Here is a 17781-nt window from a genome sequence, read left to right as displayed (position 1 = left end):
ACGTCAGCCTCTCTGCTCCTATGATGCTGCTTGGCCTGCTGTGTTCATCCAGCCCTGCACCTTGTTGTCTCGGATTCTCCAGCATCTGCAGTTCCTACTATCCCTGCAGCCATGCTGTGTTTGTATCTTGTTAATTCGCCCTTTGTCGAAATGACCCATTCTCTCCCTTTCGCACCTTCAATTTACACCCATTTTACATCATTTTTTCTCCTTCTCCACTGTGAACCACACTTGTCCTTTGCACTGGGCCTCTACATCACCTGTCCCCTTGCTCCTCCTTTGTTTCTGTCAAAAGTTTGTAAAAGTTTCCAACACCTTTTAATTCTAAAGAAGAGTCATATTGGACTTGAAATATTAACTCTGTCTCTCTCTTCACAGATGCTGCCAGACCTGTTGAGTTTCTCCAACACTTTCTGGAGGATGTTAGGCCAGGTTTATGGATATACCTGGGAGAAAAGTTGGGTATGTAGAATATAGACTGAGATGGGGATTTGGAAGATGAGAACTCAAGTTAATCAAGTTACATCTCCAAGGAGACTCAGATTTTGGCCGTGCTAATTCTGCTAATTTTACAGCTACATATTGGGCAGTGAGGTATAGGTCTCAGTCAAATTAAATTACCACTTTCACAAGCGTTTTGTGAAATTAAATGTTGGCTTACTCTCTCCTGATTAAGAGTTGCTTAAAAAGGCAAATTTACTCGACACTTTATAGAATCACAAGGGGCATGGATAGGGTAAATCGACAAGGTCTTTTCCCCAGAGTCGGGGAGTCCAAAACTAGAGGGCATAGGTTCAAGGCGAGAGGGGTTAAATTTAAAAGGGACCTAAAGGGTAACTTTTTCATGCAGAGGGAGGTGCGTGTATGGAATGAGCTGCCAGAGGAAGTGGTGGAGGCTGGTACAATTACAACATTTAAAAGGCATCTGGATGGGTACACGAATAGGAAGGGTTTGGAGGGATAGGGGCCAAATGCTGGCAAATGGGACTAGATTTGTATAGGATATCTGATCGACCGGAGGGTCTGTTTCTGTGCTGTATATCTCTATGACTCTATCACAGGGCTCCCATTTACACCCTTGGATCCTTTGTCATTCAGGGACATTGATGCTTCTCTGCTAAAACCACCTAATTTCCAACTGAAGAGAAATTACAGGTTATAAAATGCCAGCACTTTGGAAGGCTATTCACCCACTACACTTATTCAAGCTATCCTCTCCATTCCCAATCTCTCAAACACTTCTTTACATTTCAAATTCATGGTTAAAACTGGAAACAAAGTGTATCACTGGTGTCTTGCTTAGAATTGAGGATCAAAGAGTTTCAAGTGCCCTGGGGACATTAATGATGCTCAGCTAAAGATGCACTTACCTTCCACATTAATAACTATCGAGAGTTTATCATCAGTGCCAACTGTGACTGAATGGTTGCCTGTGAATTGGACTGCTCACCACTTGTTTCACTCTTTAATTAAGGAGCTGAATTCAAAATGAAAAACCTTAAAGCAGAGGGGAGACCTAATGGAATAGGGTGTTGGAGTAACTGGGATTCAGAATTGAGAATATTAAGGTTGGCACAGTCAATATCAAAGATTACCCCTTTCCACCACTATTCCACCATGTACTCAGAGAGATATAATTGGAAATGCACCCCTGTCCTCAGGCCTGTAGGAACCATGTTTGAGTTAGTATGGTCGTACCATGGACCATCTCATTGGGTGCTCTCTGCCTCCTCCCCTGTTCAAGATTGTAGTTCCCGTTTCCCTTTCATTTCGTTGAATTCAATTTAAAACTTTCAGTTTTCCTTCAGTTTTAATCAAGAACAAGTTGCTGTTTCTGAGGAACTTGTTTTTTCACCAAGGCAGAGCCATTAACCACTGAATATGGACCAGCCAAGAGGGACTGAGGAATGGTGAGGTCGCAGCCATACCTTTCTGACTGGTTCCTACGGCCCACCTACCACACACAGGCTCCTAAACATCGCAACCCATCCCCACGCAAAAGGGAAGATTATAAAATCAAACACAACTTACTTCTGGCCTCTGCATTGAGTTAGCAAAACAGAACAGAAAAAAAAAGGACAAAAAAACACATCACAGGGTTAATACGATAAGACACAGGGATAAAAAGGAACATACAACAAATAACAATAATCCAAGCCCTCTCACATGAATCTTTCCAGCTTCTGAGTTTGAAGCTTCTTAACCTTGAGCAGTCAAAGGGAGACCAGGAATTGTACAATGATGTGGAGGGAACAGGAAGGGCCTGCACCAGACTGGAGCTCGGGTTGTGAACCCTGGCTTGCAAGTTGCACAAGAGGATGGACTGAAATGCGAAGTACAGGCATCCTAAGTATTCCCCTGCCTTCCAACTCAGGTTCCTCTCTATTGAACACTTTATTCACTGTACTAGTGCAGATAACATGGGAGCCAAAGCATGAACTGGCTATAGCACTTGAAGGGTATTAACCATAGCTCAGTAGGTAGCTCCCTTACCTCTGAGTGAGATATTTGTGAGCTCAAGTCCTCCTTGAGAAATTTGAGTAAACAGTGCAGTCTGGCACTGCACTAGATTTAAACTGAGTTTCCTTTTGGGTGAATATTGAATAGTCCGCTGTATATTTGGAAGATCAGGTGGTGTCTTGGACTAATACTTATCTCTCAACCATCATCATTTAAAACTGGTGGTTTGGTTGTTATCACATTACATCTTGTCAGGAGAGATTTCCTGCCAAGTTTTGCACATTTTCTGTAATTTCTATCATGGATGTAGCCATCACTGGCAAAGCCAGGACATGTTGCCCAGCTCATGAGTACTTCATTGACTGTAAGCTACTTTGGGCCATTCCGAAGTATTGAAAGGTGCTATATAAATGGGCGTTGTTTATCTTAGTGTACTGAATATGAAGTAACACTGGGACATTATAACAAGACAGCAACATGATTTAGCAAATGTCAGTAGTTGATAACAAATTGATCATAACTAAAGGACACCAAGTCAGAAGTGGACGGAGATGTTTCACATTAGGTTGAGGTGAACCTGACCCTTGACTTCTGACCCCAGTTAGTAGTACACTGTAGCCAATAATGACACCCAGCAGAATAAAAGATCCTGTCAACCCCGCCTAGCTCATGCCCTGCACGTTTCTCGAGACTAGTTGTTTTGGTATGTAAAGACAAAAGGTCCTTGCATTTGGCTCATTGGAATGTTTGCTGGTTCCATAGCAAAGATACTTACCCCTGGCCTATGAAGCCTTCAGTTGTTGAGGTGGTTGCTATCACACCTTAGCTGCTTTGTTCTTACAGTGAGAGGTGATCAGTGTATAGGAGCATGTTGCTGATGGTTATGTCTGTGTTCTCACAGACACATAGAACAGCAGGCCTCATACAGGCCAGCAGGAGAGGTTACTCACTCTACTCACTCTCCAGGCCATATCACCTCATCTGGACTTACTCTGCCTGGACATATTCCAGAAGGTCCATCACAAGACCTCCAACCACCCACCCTTCTGAGGAAGGGTCATCGGACCCGAAACGTTAACTCTGATTTCTCTTCACAGATGCTGCCAGACCTGCTGAGCTTTTCCAGCAACTTTTGTTTTTGTTCCTACACTTTGGCTATTGTCTGGACAACACTGCAATCCTCCTGAGACTCGCCTTCCCATAACCAATTGTAAAAGGAACAGATTGAGACTTGGCTGCTGATTGGATGAATCTGTCTGTTGGTCAAATGGCCAGTTATTCCTATTTCCAAACTTTTTTCCAGCAAATGACACTGTCTAAAGAAAAGGAAAAAGCACAATCGTTTTAATGCCAACATTTTACTCCCAGGGATTGCCTCACTGCAGTGTTCTGGGGTTGAGTCTTTAGTTTGTGGGACTCCAGGGGACTCTTGCCTGTTGTAAACAATAACACCACAAGCTCCAGTTATTGTCGGTGATATTAAGGCTCATTAAGGAGATAAAGTCTCAAATCAGATTGACTGACCATGGCCGAGATGGTGGAGCCACTTGGCTATATTTTAACATCTTTTTAAAACACCTAATTGATTTTAAAAAAGATATCACGTGACAGGGGCCTTGTCGTTATGGTAACAGAGCAGTGATACAACATAACAGAGGAAAAGAGAACTTAAAATAAATGGCAGGTTAGTTTAGCTAGTAACCTGGTTACCAAATAAGCTTCAATCAATAACTTTCAAGACTTGGAAATCATGTTGTTTAAGGTGTTTCATTGGGAGAAAACAGTATTTAAATAAGACCAACTTCTGACATTAACATGACAGTGACATGTGGGTCCACAGACGAGCCTCTCTGCGGTTAATGTACAAGTTTAATATTTACAGCATCGTATCAGCAAACCAATTCAGATTAGAGCTTCATTGATCACTATGTGTAAGTGGATTATCTGTTAAGCTTTATTCAAGAGAGTTGGTGTGATGTTTTGGGTATAATTCAACAGCGAGCGCTCCCAAAGGCTGGTGGTTGGAATGTTTTACATTGAGCTCCCGGAGGAACCTGTCCATGCATATTATTTAATGCTCATTTCCCCTGAGCAGAAGCACTTGAATTCTGCAGAGCCTATGCTTCTGTACGTCATCAGTGAGTACAAAGCAAGATATTGCTCCCTGTCTTTAATCACAAGTGCATATGCACTGCAGATTATTTGGTTTCCAACTCCCCTGCCCAGTGTTTTAACAAAGTGTGTGCTACTACACCATATTCTCATGTCCCGCTGCTCTGGCACTCACAGAACGGTTTTCCAAGCAATTAGTAACATAATGATGCATAGTTCTATTATTTGAATATCTACCTAGTGGGAATTTGCTTGAAATTACTTCACAGCTTCTCACTTCAGATACTTAACCTGAGAAGACTGTTATTGCCTCTGTCTGACTTAGATTCAATGCCAGATTCTATGGTTGGTGGTTAGTGTTTAGCACATCACCCCAGAACCAGCCTCCTCCTTGGAATCCTGGCAATGGCCTGTGCTAATAACACCAAATACCATTAACTATCCAGTCCAACAATGTGCAGTCTTGAAGGCGTAACTCATATTAATCCTAAGTGATGGAATTCACTTGAATTATGTCTTTGAGTCAATATTTCTGACTTTCAAATTCCTTTCATATAACAAAGCCAGAGATGTCATTCCAAATGTTCAAATTGTTGAACACGCTGATGACAGAGAGAAGGATTCAATGTCACTAGAATGGAAATGAGCTAGATGCAGCTAGAATGATACACACTATGTGGAATGTCAGAAGGCTGGGTAAGACAGAGCGAAAAAAAGGGGAAAGCCAGATAGATTGAAGAATTGACTGAAGGAATGGAGTGTAATCTCTTCATGATAATGTGCTGACTGGGATTATTCTGAATATTAATCCTATGCCATTTCACCTCCTGCCTAACTTGCTTGGGACATCAACTTACAATTTCTAATGATTGTTTTTTGACATTTTCATAATAGGATCTATGATCAGTCAGAGCGAGAAAAGCTGTGAGAAAAATTGGAAATAGTCAGAATTTTAGGTTAAAGACGGAAATAAAAACTATTATTACAAAGTTATGGGTGCAGCATGGGCCCAATCACTAACTCGAACCCTTGGAGTTAGATCACTGCAGTTTCAAACTACGCTGGAGGTCACAGTGTGGTTTGACCCTCCAATTGAAACAGCGTGCTGCTATATCAGAGGTGCCATTTATAAAAAGTCATTAAAAGGAGACCCCTGGATCTGTAGTATTGGTGCTTCAGATTAACAGCAAAGAGCCTAAGGTGTTTATACACAATCAGATACTCCCTGTTGTCCTGACCAAAGGTTCTTTCAACTTCTTTAACCAACATCACCAAAAACAGTTCCCCAGCCACTTTTAAAATACTCCTCCTTGCTTGTAAATCCCTCCATTGTTTTACCTGTCCCTAACCCTGGATCCTCCTCTGCACTCCTGTATATCTGGCCTCTTGCTCATTCCTGGTTTCTATTGCTCCCTCATTGGTGCCCACTCCTTTAGCTGCTTGGGTCCCACACTTTAGAGTTCCCTTCCTAAACCTCTCAGAAATTTCTCTCTTTGGCCAAACTTTTGGTCCCCTGTCCACATGTCTCCTTACATAGTCCAGTGTCAGATTTTATATGGTCACATTTGTGTGAAATGCTTTGAAGAGTTTATTTCATTGAAGGAACTATATAAAAACAATATGTCCTTGTTGTGGCATCTGATGAAGACTGGTGGAGCTGGCCTGTGCTTCAAGCATTTTCTGTCTTACTTTGAGATTGTTATTTTCTTTGCTAAGGAGGGATTTTTGATTGGAACAGTTTGCCACTTGCTGGAGTGCACTGAAATACCTAAATAAAATCTCTTAGCTTCCCTGAGTCTGGGCCCAGCATGTATACATGTGCAAACCTCTGCTGTGAATTAGCCTGGGGATAGTTGTTTCGCCGTGGTATGGCTCAGAACTTAGGGCACCAATAAGATGATTTCCAACTGGGATCAATTCTGCTGATGGAGAATGTGAAAAATGGATTTTGTCCAAAAGTGCAATGATTTATTTCTGCATGTCTTAGCAATTAACATTAATCAAGAAGCTTGACACCATTCAGGACAAAGCAGCCCATTTCATTGACACCCATGCATCATCTTTCAAATTCACTTCCTCCCCTACCAACGCTCAGTAGCAGCAGAGTGTACCACCTACAAGATGCACTGCAGAAATTCACCAAAGATCGTCAGACAGCACCTTCCAAACCCATGACCACTTCCATCTAGAAGGACAAGGGTAGCAGATACATGGGAACACCAGCCCCTGCAAGTTCCCCTCCAAGCCACTCACTATCTTGACTTGGAAATATAATCACTGTTCCTTCACGGTCACTGGGTCAAGATCCTGGAATTCCCTCCCCAAGGGCATCGTGGTTCAACCTACAGCACATGGACTGCAGTGGTTCAAAAAGGTATCTCACCACCACCTTCTCAAGGGCAGCCAAGGATGGACAATAAAAGATATCCAATCTCATGAAATAATAAATTTTAATTTTTTTATGGGGCTCTTGTGGAGCAGTAGTAGATTCCCCACCTCTGAGGCAGGAGGTCTGGGTTCAAGTCTCACCTTTTCCAGAGGTATGTCATAACATCCCTGAACATGTTCATTAGAAAAGTTTGGGAATCAGAATTAGACACCAGAGGTAAAAGAGAAGTTAAAATAATTCAAGAGGGCTAACAGGGAACAATAGGATTCTAGTGCCCTTCCCCCTGAGCCAGGTGGCCTGGGTTCAAGTCCCACCTGCTCCAGACATGTATCATAATACTTGCTAATCAATCTGCTCAGTGGTATCTAAAATATTTATCGAAGAATGGTTGAATCGACAGCCCATTGTACCTTTGTTACATCTTCAACATTACCCCAGGCTCTCAACAGGTCCTAGGTCCCTTCAACTCTCTCATACAAAACAGTCAGGCAGCAAACACCAGCTGACTCACTCAACATCTCACACTCCATGATGGCTGGAATACAGAGACCAGCACATTTCTGCTCAATCCCCTAGCCTCAATGTTCTCTTGCCTGTCAAGCCAACTGTGGCTAATTCCATCCTCCTAACCCCAACAGGTCTAAGTGGCTCTCCTGTATAGCACAAACCCCCCCCCGCCCCAGGCCCATCACGTGTCGGTCCCTAAGGTTCTTCCTGCAGCTGTTTTTTGTCCCATTGACAGTCCATCTGTCAACTTGACCAGCTGCCAGACAGGAAAACTGAAAAAGAAATGATAGAGGTCTTACTTTGTCAACATCCTCTGCCATTTCTGGGCTCCCTCCAGTACCCACTCCCCCCTCAATCATACCCTCTTAGATGGGCCCCCATAAATAGTAGACCATATTGTCTCCAACCTGGTTCTCTGGTTTTACTGCCAAGGGTACAGCATTTACAGTCATGGTGCTCCTCACACACTGAGGGGACTATTGACGGGAAGATTAGACACAAGGCTACCTGAAGGAATTTGGTTACCCCTTCTACAATATGGCCACTCATGAAACTTGAAATTGGAAGAGGTATTTAAACATTTTGCAGTAGATTCATTCAATGGGCAGGCAGAGGGATGAAACAAATACACAAATACACCGAAGGTCAGATATAGGGACCTGGAATCTGAACATCTGCCTTTGCTGTTATCGACATGAAGAGACAAAATAATCAACAAAAGAGTTGAACCAGATGAGAGGAATAATACCGGGTCGGTAAAGGTGAATTCCCAGGAGAGTGAATGGAATGTTATTAATCGGTGAATGCAGATCAATAACATATGAAAGGGATTTTAAATTTGAATACAGGACTACATGGGGATTATAATTGTATATTCAACACTTTAGGAGTTCAAGACCACAGTCAGACTGAAGAGTGGGGCTACAGAGGAGCCTTCTAGAGTTGAATTTCCAAAATCTCCATTTGTGGGAAAATTGCACAGAAGAGATCCCCAGAAACTGCGCAAAACTTAGGAGAGACAACTGATGAAGGGCTATCCAGAAAGACGGGACCCCACAGTCAGTGTCTGAGAGGTGGAATTCTAAATAAAAAATGTCAGTGAAGATAACATTGGGAGAATCTCCGAGGCAGGCTACTCACTGATGAATGGCTTGAAGAAATTTTCGTTGGTGTTTGCGGACTTTGGCGTGGTCAATCTTCTTTACCAGTTTGGTGTGTTTGTAAATCAGCCACGTTTCCCTGAGTACATTGGCAGCAGTGTTTTTTACCTGAAAGAAATGACCTGGAAATCAGAGGCGAGGTTTTGGGAAGCAAAATCTTTGTCACAAGCCAGGCGCCCTCAGGTTATTTTTGTACCATAGGGTCAATTCATTTCGGTGTATAGCCCTTTGATTTTCTTGAATGGTAAATTAAAGGGGTTGACTCATCACTGGCCTGCACAGGAAGATTTAAGTTGCTAGGCAATTATCCAGCTTAACTGGAACATTGGTACAAGTTCCACATACCCTCTCGAATTTCCTCCCTCATCTTCCAAGTCATTAACTCTCAAACTGAGCCCTAGAGTCCAGGTCAGAGGGGTTACATCAGGGTCCAGTAACTGGGCCCAAGGCTTTTGGGGGCTTGCTGTGTTCAGACTAGGGACCAGGAGATTGCAGACCATTATCTTTGCCCCTAGCCCTGGTCAGTCATGCCTCAGTGAGTAGCTGCTGGGTTTAAACTCCACAACCAGAAATTTGAGCACAGATTCCAGGCAGACATTCCTGGTGCCAGTGCTGAGGGGAGTGCCGCACCATCGGAAGGTCAGCGCTGAGAGGAGCGCCGCACCATCAGACATGCTGTATTGAATAAGACATTAAAATGAGACCCTGACTCAGTAGGATTGAAAGATCTCCTAGTCACAAATTTGTGGAATAGCTGGGGTTTCTAATCAGAGCTCCTCCCTCAATGAACGTCAATAAAAATAAATTATCAGCTCATTGACCAAAACGCAGTTTAGGGGAGCTTGCTATGTACCAATTGGCTGCTGCAGTTTCTGTATCACAGCACCGATCACATTTCAAAAGAAACGGCTACAATGCAATTTGGAATTTCCCAAGGGTGTAGCAAGGTGCTACTGTAATGCAAATCCTATCCTTCGCTTGTTCCTTCAGATCAAGGTAAAGGACAATTAGCTACGATTCCTGCTCCATGTTGGTCCTGTCCACCAGTGTGTTGTCTCTCACTCCCTCCGAAGCCCATTAACAGAAGGTGGAGGTGGGACTTGGGCAGGTAATCGAGGTCAGATCAGAAGCAGCCTTTAACCAGGCATGTGGGTCCAGGCCCTCTCCACGCACTGTTCCGACGAGCTCTCACCCGCTTTGTTAGCTGCGTGTCCATCATGAAGTTATGTACATGTTTCTCAGCTTTGGTAAGTTCTAGCTTTCGTGCGACAACAGCTACCACAAGCGCCGTGCACCCAGCTCCCTTCAAAAGAATCAAAATTACAATCCACAAATATACAAGTAAACAAACATATTCCCCATTCCCCAAGAAAAATCAGTAACACTGCGCACCTCCACAACTCAGAGGTTAACAACAAACAGGAAAGCAGGAGAAAATGTACAGGCAGTTAATGGCCATAAAAAAAAGCATGTTTTCATTTGTTTTCATGTAATTCTTTTATTTATTGGTTGTACCTTCAGGCTATTTTACCAACTTTAAGACAGTGACTATATTTCAAAAGGTATTTCGTTCATTGTAAAATGCTTTGGGATGGCCAGAGATCCTGAAAGATGCTATAGAACTGAAATTCTCTCTCCTTGTAATCTTTAACCAACAGCCAAAGAAATCCAATTGGGTAACAAATAGTTTGCTCGCTTTCTGATTTGTACGGTCGGTGGGACACCAAGGGGATGGATTCGGCAGGTGGGAGTACGTACAGAATGTATGAATCAAGAGCAGGAAGAGGCCATTCTGCCCCTTGAACCTGCTCTGCCATCCAATAAAATCATGGACAATCTCCACGAAGGAACAAGTTGATTGGATGTGCAAAGGTCATCCGAGCAAACCTTCCGAAAATGTCCTATCAAATTTGATGATTCCTAAAGTCAATGGGTGGCCTTGAGAGGCAGCCCAGGATTGGGCTTGGTTTTAACCTTGCTGAATTGTACCTGGTGGAAATTGAATGAGGAAGGAGTGAAACAGAATTGTTGATTGCTCAGTGTTCCAAAGCAAATTTCATCCCCAGTGACGAGGTGATTGACAGATGCAATTAACCAACTGCTGCTGTCTGAATAACCAATCAAGATGGTCATTACCCCTGGGTTTTGTGCCTGTTTTCTTTGTTCTAACCACCACCAGTTCCTCCTCCACACTCTGCTTTATTTGTATTTCCCTAAGTTCTGTTCTGTTCCCTGCACCATTCCTTCTGAAAGTCTCATCAATTCTTGCATCCCAGTTTTCACATTGGCTGACGTTGGTTTAATTTCAGCAACTCTCTTAGAGTCATACAGCATGGAAACATGCCCTTTGGTCCAACTCGTCCATGCCGACCAGACATCCCAATCTGATCTAGTCCCATTTACCAGCATTTAGTCCATATCCCTCTAAACCCTTCCTATTCGTGTACCCATCCAGATCCTTTTAAATGTTGCAAATGTACCAGCCTCCACCACTTCCTCTGGCAGCTCGTTCGATAAATGCGGATTTTATAAACCTGTATAAAGTCACCCTTCAGCCTCCAACGCTCCAGGGAATAAAGCCCCAGCCTATGCAGCCTCTCCCTATAGCTCAAACCCTCCAGTATCAGCAACATCCTTGTAGATCTTTTCTGCACACTCTCAAGTTTAACAACATCCTTCCTGTATAAGGGAGACCAGAATTGTGTGCAGTATTCTACAAGTGGCTTCACCAATGTTCTGTATAGCCACAACATAACATCCCAACTCCTATATTCAATCCTACAACAAGCGAAGCAGCTCTGAAATGCATTTATGAAGAAGTCTGCTCAAGCCCACAATGCTGTTCATGATGCCAGTACGAAGCTGATTGAAATGTTCCAGTAATACTCCATGCCTAGTTTACCCCTTTAAATGGAGAGGTTTCATTTAGACAGGAGGCATGGTGACCATGGGATTGATAAGACAGATCTGCTGAAGGTGGAAGTGAGTGGGTTTGATACTAAACTGACTGCACAGGGCTAAACAAATCATCAATTCTGTCAAATGATCTTGTGGATCAGGAGATGGAGTTGCGACCTGGGCCAAGAGCAAAGCGCTTGGTGTAGTAGAGCCATCATACTCCGACCAGACCATCGGGCAGCTCTCTCATTACAGAGAGACAACTGGTGAGGGTCACCATCCCTCAGGGATGGGGAGGAGTTGAGAAGGTGGGTCTTTCACAGTGACCTCAGCCAGTGTGAGGATTGAACCCACACTGTTGGTGTCACCCTGCATCGCTAACTCAGGAGTACAACCAGGGTGACAACATATATAAGCTGCAAAGTGTTAATGATAGTGTAGTCTCTTTAAAAAATAAAGCAAGCACAAAGTTATTTGAATCGTATTTATGTTTATCAATCAGTTACAGTATGGCATGCAAAACAGGAATTTAGGTTAATACTAAACAAGATGCTTTTTCATGAATCAACTCCACTACAGACCTCTTTCCTCTATCCCACCATCTCCCTACCTTCCCCAACCTCCCTCTCCCTCAATCCCATCTCCACCTCCCGCCAAATACCCCTCAATCCCGTCTCCCTCCTCCCCCACTTCCCCCCCCATCCCCCTCAATCCCACCCCCCTCCTCCTCCACTCTACCCCCGCCCCCCACCATGTCCCTTAATCCTGTCTCCTACCTCCCCCCACATCCCCTAATTCCGTCTCCCACCTCTCCCCTTATTCCATCACATTATGTGGGGCTCCACCAGTGGATAACTAATTTTATCATAAAATCTTACCATAATCCCCGTTAGCAGGCAGACTCCTTTCCCGCAGTACGTATGAGGCACCATATCCCCGTATCCAATCGACAGAAATGTGATTGAAATTAGCCACATTGCTCCCAAAAAGTTGCTGGTGACTTCCTGTTTATCATGGTATCTGTTTGGATTCAGAGCAGACAGCAATAAGGATCACTGAATCGAATAGAAGGATTGAGGCCAACAGTGCAGCATATCAAGGCTGAATAGCCCACTATGTTAAACATCAAAGTCGAAAGAAGTGGGAGAGAAAGGCAGGTAAAATGGAGACCAATCAGCCCCTCAAGTCAGTTTCATCATTCTTAGTTGATCTGTATCTGAAGTCCATCTGGATATCTTGGCTTTGTAACCCTGGATTCCCTTAGCCAACTTAAAATCCATTATTCTCAGTTAGTGCAGTGAAGGGGCCTAGAGGAAAATCAATAAGGGGAATTTGACTGAGCCAGAGTGAGAGCATAATTCCCATCCTGGAAATGGGAAATTTATAATATCACGAGATCTAAGAGCAGAATTAGGCTAATCGACCCATCGAGTCTGCTCCACTATTCAATCAAGGCTGATATGTTTCTCAACCCCATTCTCCAGCCTTCTCCCTGTAACTCTTGATCCACTTAATAATCAAGAACCTATCTCTGTCTTAAATACACCTAATGACTTGGCCTCTATAGTCGTCTGTGGTGATGACTTCAACAGATTCACCACCTTCTGGCTCAAGAAATTCTTCCTCATCTCAGTTCTAAAAGGGTCATCCCTTCACCCTGAGGCTGTGCCCTTGGGTCCTAAACTCTCCTACTGTTGGAAACATCTTCTCCACATCCACTCGATTCAGGCCTCTCAGTATTTTAAGTTTCAATCAGATCCCCCCTTAATCCTTCTAAACTCCATCAAGTACAGATGCAGAGTCATCAGCCATTTCTCATATAACAAGCCTTTCATCCTCAGGATCATTCTTGTAAAGCTCCTCTGGACCCCCTCTAATGCCAGCACATCCTTCCTTAGGGGCCCAAAGGTGCTTTCAGTGTTCTAAATGTGGTCCATCCAGAGCCTTATGCAGCCTCAGCAGTACATCCCTGCTCTTGTATTCTAGTCCTCTCAAAATGAATAGTAACAAGGAATTTGCCTCCCTAGTAACCAACTGAACCTACGTGTTAACCTGAAGAGAATCCTGAACTAGGATTCCCATGTCCCTTTGTGCTTCAGATTTCTGAAGCCTTTCCCCAATTAGAAAATGGTCCACACCTCTATTCTTCCCACCAAAGTGCATACCCTCACACTTTCCCAACTTGTACTCCATCTGCTACTTTGCCCACTCTCCTAGCCTGTCCAAGTCCTTCTGCAGCCTCCCTGCTTCCCCAATACGACCCGTCCCTCTCCGTATCTGTGTTACCTGCAACTTTAGCTCTAATGTGCTCAGTTCCATTGTCCAGATTGTTAATGTATAACATGAATATTTGTGGTCTCAACACTGATGACCCCTTGATGAAACTGTGCTGACTCAGCCCTTTTTCACCCCGCACTTTCAAATACTCCACAATCTCATCCTTAATAATGGACTTTAAAATCTTACCAATGACTAATTTCGAACTAGCCAACCTACAGACGTCTGCCTCTCAACCTTCTTTAATAGGGCTGTGACATTAACCATGTTCCGATCCTCTGGGACCCTCCCGGACTTCAGTAATTCCTGAAAGATCACTACCAATGCCTCCACAATCTCCTCAGCTATCTCCTTCAGAATTCTGGGGCGTAGTCCATCTGGTCTAGGTGATTTGTTCACCTTCAGATCTTTCATCTTCCCTAGCACCTTCTCCTCAGTGATGGTCATTACACTTACCTCTGCCCTAACCCTCTTGACGTTCTGGTATGCTACTCGTGGTTTCTACTGTGAAGACTGATGTAAAGTACCTATTCAGTTCTTCCAACATTTCTTTGTTCCCCATTACTATTTCTCCAGTCTCATTTTGCAGTTGTCCAATGTCCATGCATTCCTCTCTCAACTTTTACATATATCTAAAAATAACTCTTGCAATCTTCTTTTAAAATACTAGCCAGCTGACCCGCATATTTCATCTCCCCCTTATTGCTTTTATAGCTGTCCTCTGCTGGTTTTTAAAGGCTTCCCAATCTTCTGGCTTCCCATTAATCTTCACCACATTATAGGCTTTTTCTTTTGCTTTTATGCTGTCCCTGGCTTCCCTTGTCAGCCATGGTTGCCTCATCCTCCCCTCATGATGTTACTTCTTCCTTGGGATGAATTTCTGCTGTGACTCCAATTACTCCCAGAAACTGCAGCCATTGCTGCTCCACTGTCTTCCCTGCTAGGCTTCCCTTCCAATTAACTCTGGCCAGCTCGTCCCTCATGTCTCTGTAGTTCCCTTTACTCAGTTGTAATACCATTACATCTGATTCCAGCTTCTCCCTCTCAAACTGGAGGGTGAATCCTATCATATTATGGTCACTGTCCCCGATGGGTTCCTTCACATTATGCTCACAAATCAACTCTGCCTCATTACACATCACCAAATCCAGAATTGCCTGTTCCCCAGCTGCTCCAAAAAAAATCTCATGAACATTCCACAGATTCCTTTTCTCGTGCTCCACTACCAACTTGATTTTCCTTGTCCACCTGCCTACTGAAGTCCCCCATGATTATTGTAATAATGCTTTTCGTTCATGCCTGATTTATTTTTTGCCCCACATCCTAACTACTGCTAGGGGACCTGTACATAATTCCCATCAGGGTCTTTTTTCCTTTGCAGTTCCTCAACTTTACGCACACAGATTCTACACCTTCCTAGTCTATATCACTTTTTGCTATTGATTTAGTTTCATTTCTTATTAATAGGACAACCCCAACTTTTCTGCCCATCGGCCTGTACTTTTGATAGTATGTGCATCCTTGGATATTTAGTTCCCCAGCCCTGGTCCCCTTACAGACACGTCTCTGTGATACCCACATCATTGTACCTGCCAATTTCAATCTGTAGTACAAGCTCATTTACCTTCTTTCATAAACTGCATCCATTTGAGTCTAACACCCAAAGTCCTGTTTGACTGCCCTCAAAGAAGGGTCCAGACCCAAAACGTCAGCTTCCCTGCTCCTCTGATGCTGCCTGGCCTTCTGTGTTCATCCAGCTCTACAGCTTGTTATCTCCTGTCTCATAGTTGTTCCTTTATCTGCTGTGCCTGAAGTCAGATTCCTGACCCACTTCAAACTCTTTATCCTATTAATTGGAAACTTTAATCAGCTTTCCTGAACCCTCTCCTCATTAACTAGTTTACAGTCATTGTGACCACCTTATTTAACCTTATTGCAGATACTGGCACTGTGGCTCACAATGGGATCAGCCATCTCCCACATCATCCAAGATCAACTAATTGCCTGCACTGCCATTTCCAATACAGTTCATTAGGTTTTATTTATTGTTAAAAAACATTTTTCTCAGATGGTCCTGAAATTATTCTACTCATTTCTGCATTTACTCCTATTGAACGCTAGTGCCTACTGTAGGTCCCTGGCCAGCCAGTTAGGCCACAGGATCTCCGGGATGGCACCTCCTCAAAAAATGTAAAAGTGAGAAAAAAAATTGTCCTGAATGAAGATGTACTGGAAATGGCTCATCACGGGAATCCTACCAGTGGGTGGCATCTACTAATTAACCCTGGCGTACAGTGCCGGGGGGGGGACAGGTCTGTCACTGTGCAACCCTGGCGTACAGTGCCGGGGGGGCCAGGTCTGTCACCGTGCAACCCTGGCGTACAGTGCCGGTGGGGGGCCAGGTCTGTCACCGTGCAACCCTGGCGTACAGTGCCGGGGAGAGGGGACAGGATTGACACTCCAGAACATTGGGAGCCAGATCTGTCACTGTCAACATACATCATGAAGAATCCTCTGTTTAAGTTGAGGAACCCGGCATGCTTGGGTTCAGACAGACATCAGAATGCTGAGCAAGTTTGCCTTGAGCAGAAACTCCATGCTGTATTCAATAGTTGCAGTATGTTGTGCTAATCACCGATTTTGAATGGCCCTGTCTGGACTGGGCAGCAATCTTGCTTTTTACCTCAGAGCGTTGCTTGAATAATCAGCAGTGCTGTATTTTTCTTCGAAAAGGAACCTATTATTTTCCAGATAATTAGGCTCTGATTTGGTCTTCACTGCTCCTTTGATTTCCTTTCTTGGCATTTACCTTCTTCAATTCAGCACCAGTGAACACAAAAAGCTAAAACATTTTCTCTCGATTGACTGATCATCACCAAGTGGAACTTGAATGATCCTATCGTGAAAAGAATATCAAAATTGGACTGGCGTTTCTTATTGTCAACATGACCAATGCAAGGAGTCAAAACAGACAAATTGATGTCTTCCTCTAACATTTGCTGTTTCCAGCACAGATATCAAGAGCAAGGAACTTAGCCCATTATCAGTACCATCCCCGCACAGCCATTTCCCCAGTCCAGGGGTACTAAGGATGGAAGGTGCTACCAACTGAACAAAGGCTGTCCTCATGAATTCCTCCTATATGCTAAATAACAAGAATCTCCAATTTAATTACCCCTCAATCTTTTCTTAAAATTTCTTCCTTCACAGGATCTGGGTGTCACAGGTTGGGTCCAGCATTTCTTGACCATCCCAATTGCCTTTGAGAAGGTGGTGCTGAGCTGCCTTCTTGAACTCCTGCATACCATGTGCTGTAGATTCACATTGTCAATAGGGAGGGAATTCCAGGATTTTCACCCAACGACACTGAAGAGATATATTCCCAAGTTAGGATGAGGTGGTGGTGCTGGTGTTGGACTGGGGCAGACAAGGTCAGAAGTCACACGACGCCAGGTTATAGTCCAACAGGTTTATTTGAAATCACAAGCTTTCGAAGCGCTGCCCCTTTGTCAGGCTCACAAAAATGCAGCGTTCAGAAAGCTGGTGATTTCAAATAAACTTGTTGGACTATAACCTGGAGTCATGTGACTTCTTACCAAGTGAGGATAGTGAATGGCTTTGAGGGCCTCTTGTAGCGATGCCCTTTGTACCTTATGTCCATGATGTAGATGGTAGTGTGAAGGACAGCTTGTAAACACAGAATGAGCAAACTACTGATTTGATGTTTTAACACCAATGTACATAATTCCTGGAAGATCTCAGTGCTTTGCTAACAAAGTGGGGAAAAGGCAGCTCGATTTTAGCTTGAAATGAACTGGGTGAGTCAGTGAAGGTTTGCTTTCTGACAATACATCCTTTTGTCACTCTGTGTCTTTTAAAAATTACTCCTTGATTTATCCTGCATTCCTGCACTTCCTATTGTTTGCTGATATCCTACACTATGAACCTCTTTCTTTGCCTGTGATTTACCACGATAGA

At 43.7% G+C, this 17781-nt stretch overlaps 1 protein-coding gene across 1 annotated transcript in view; it reads right to left on the bottom strand.

Moving 5' to 3' along the window:
* LOC109916735 (small conductance calcium-activated potassium channel protein 2) overlaps window positions 1–17781 on the bottom strand; it is a 221531-nt gene that overhangs the window by 142047 nt on the left and 61703 nt on the right. The window contains exons 4-6 of the mRNA XM_048614314.1: window positions 12405–12546; window positions 9821–9931; window positions 8609–8736 (exon numbers count right to left, since the gene is read on the bottom strand). Of these exons, the coding sequence (XP_048470271.1) occupies window positions 8609–8736; window positions 9821–9931; window positions 12405–12546 (381 nt within the window). The remainder of the gene's footprint in view (window positions 1–8608; window positions 8737–9820; window positions 9932–12404; window positions 12547–17781) is intronic.

This window comes from Rhincodon typus, chromosome 29, assembly GCF_021869965.1.
Source record: "Rhincodon typus isolate 14 chromosome 29, sRhiTyp1.1, whole genome shotgun sequence".
NCBI classification, from domain to species: Eukaryota; Metazoa; Chordata; class Chondrichthyes; order Orectolobiformes; family Rhincodontidae; genus Rhincodon; species Rhincodon typus.
Note: the sequence above shows the minus strand (reverse complement) of the source record. Positions and strands in the feature narration are given on the sequence as shown.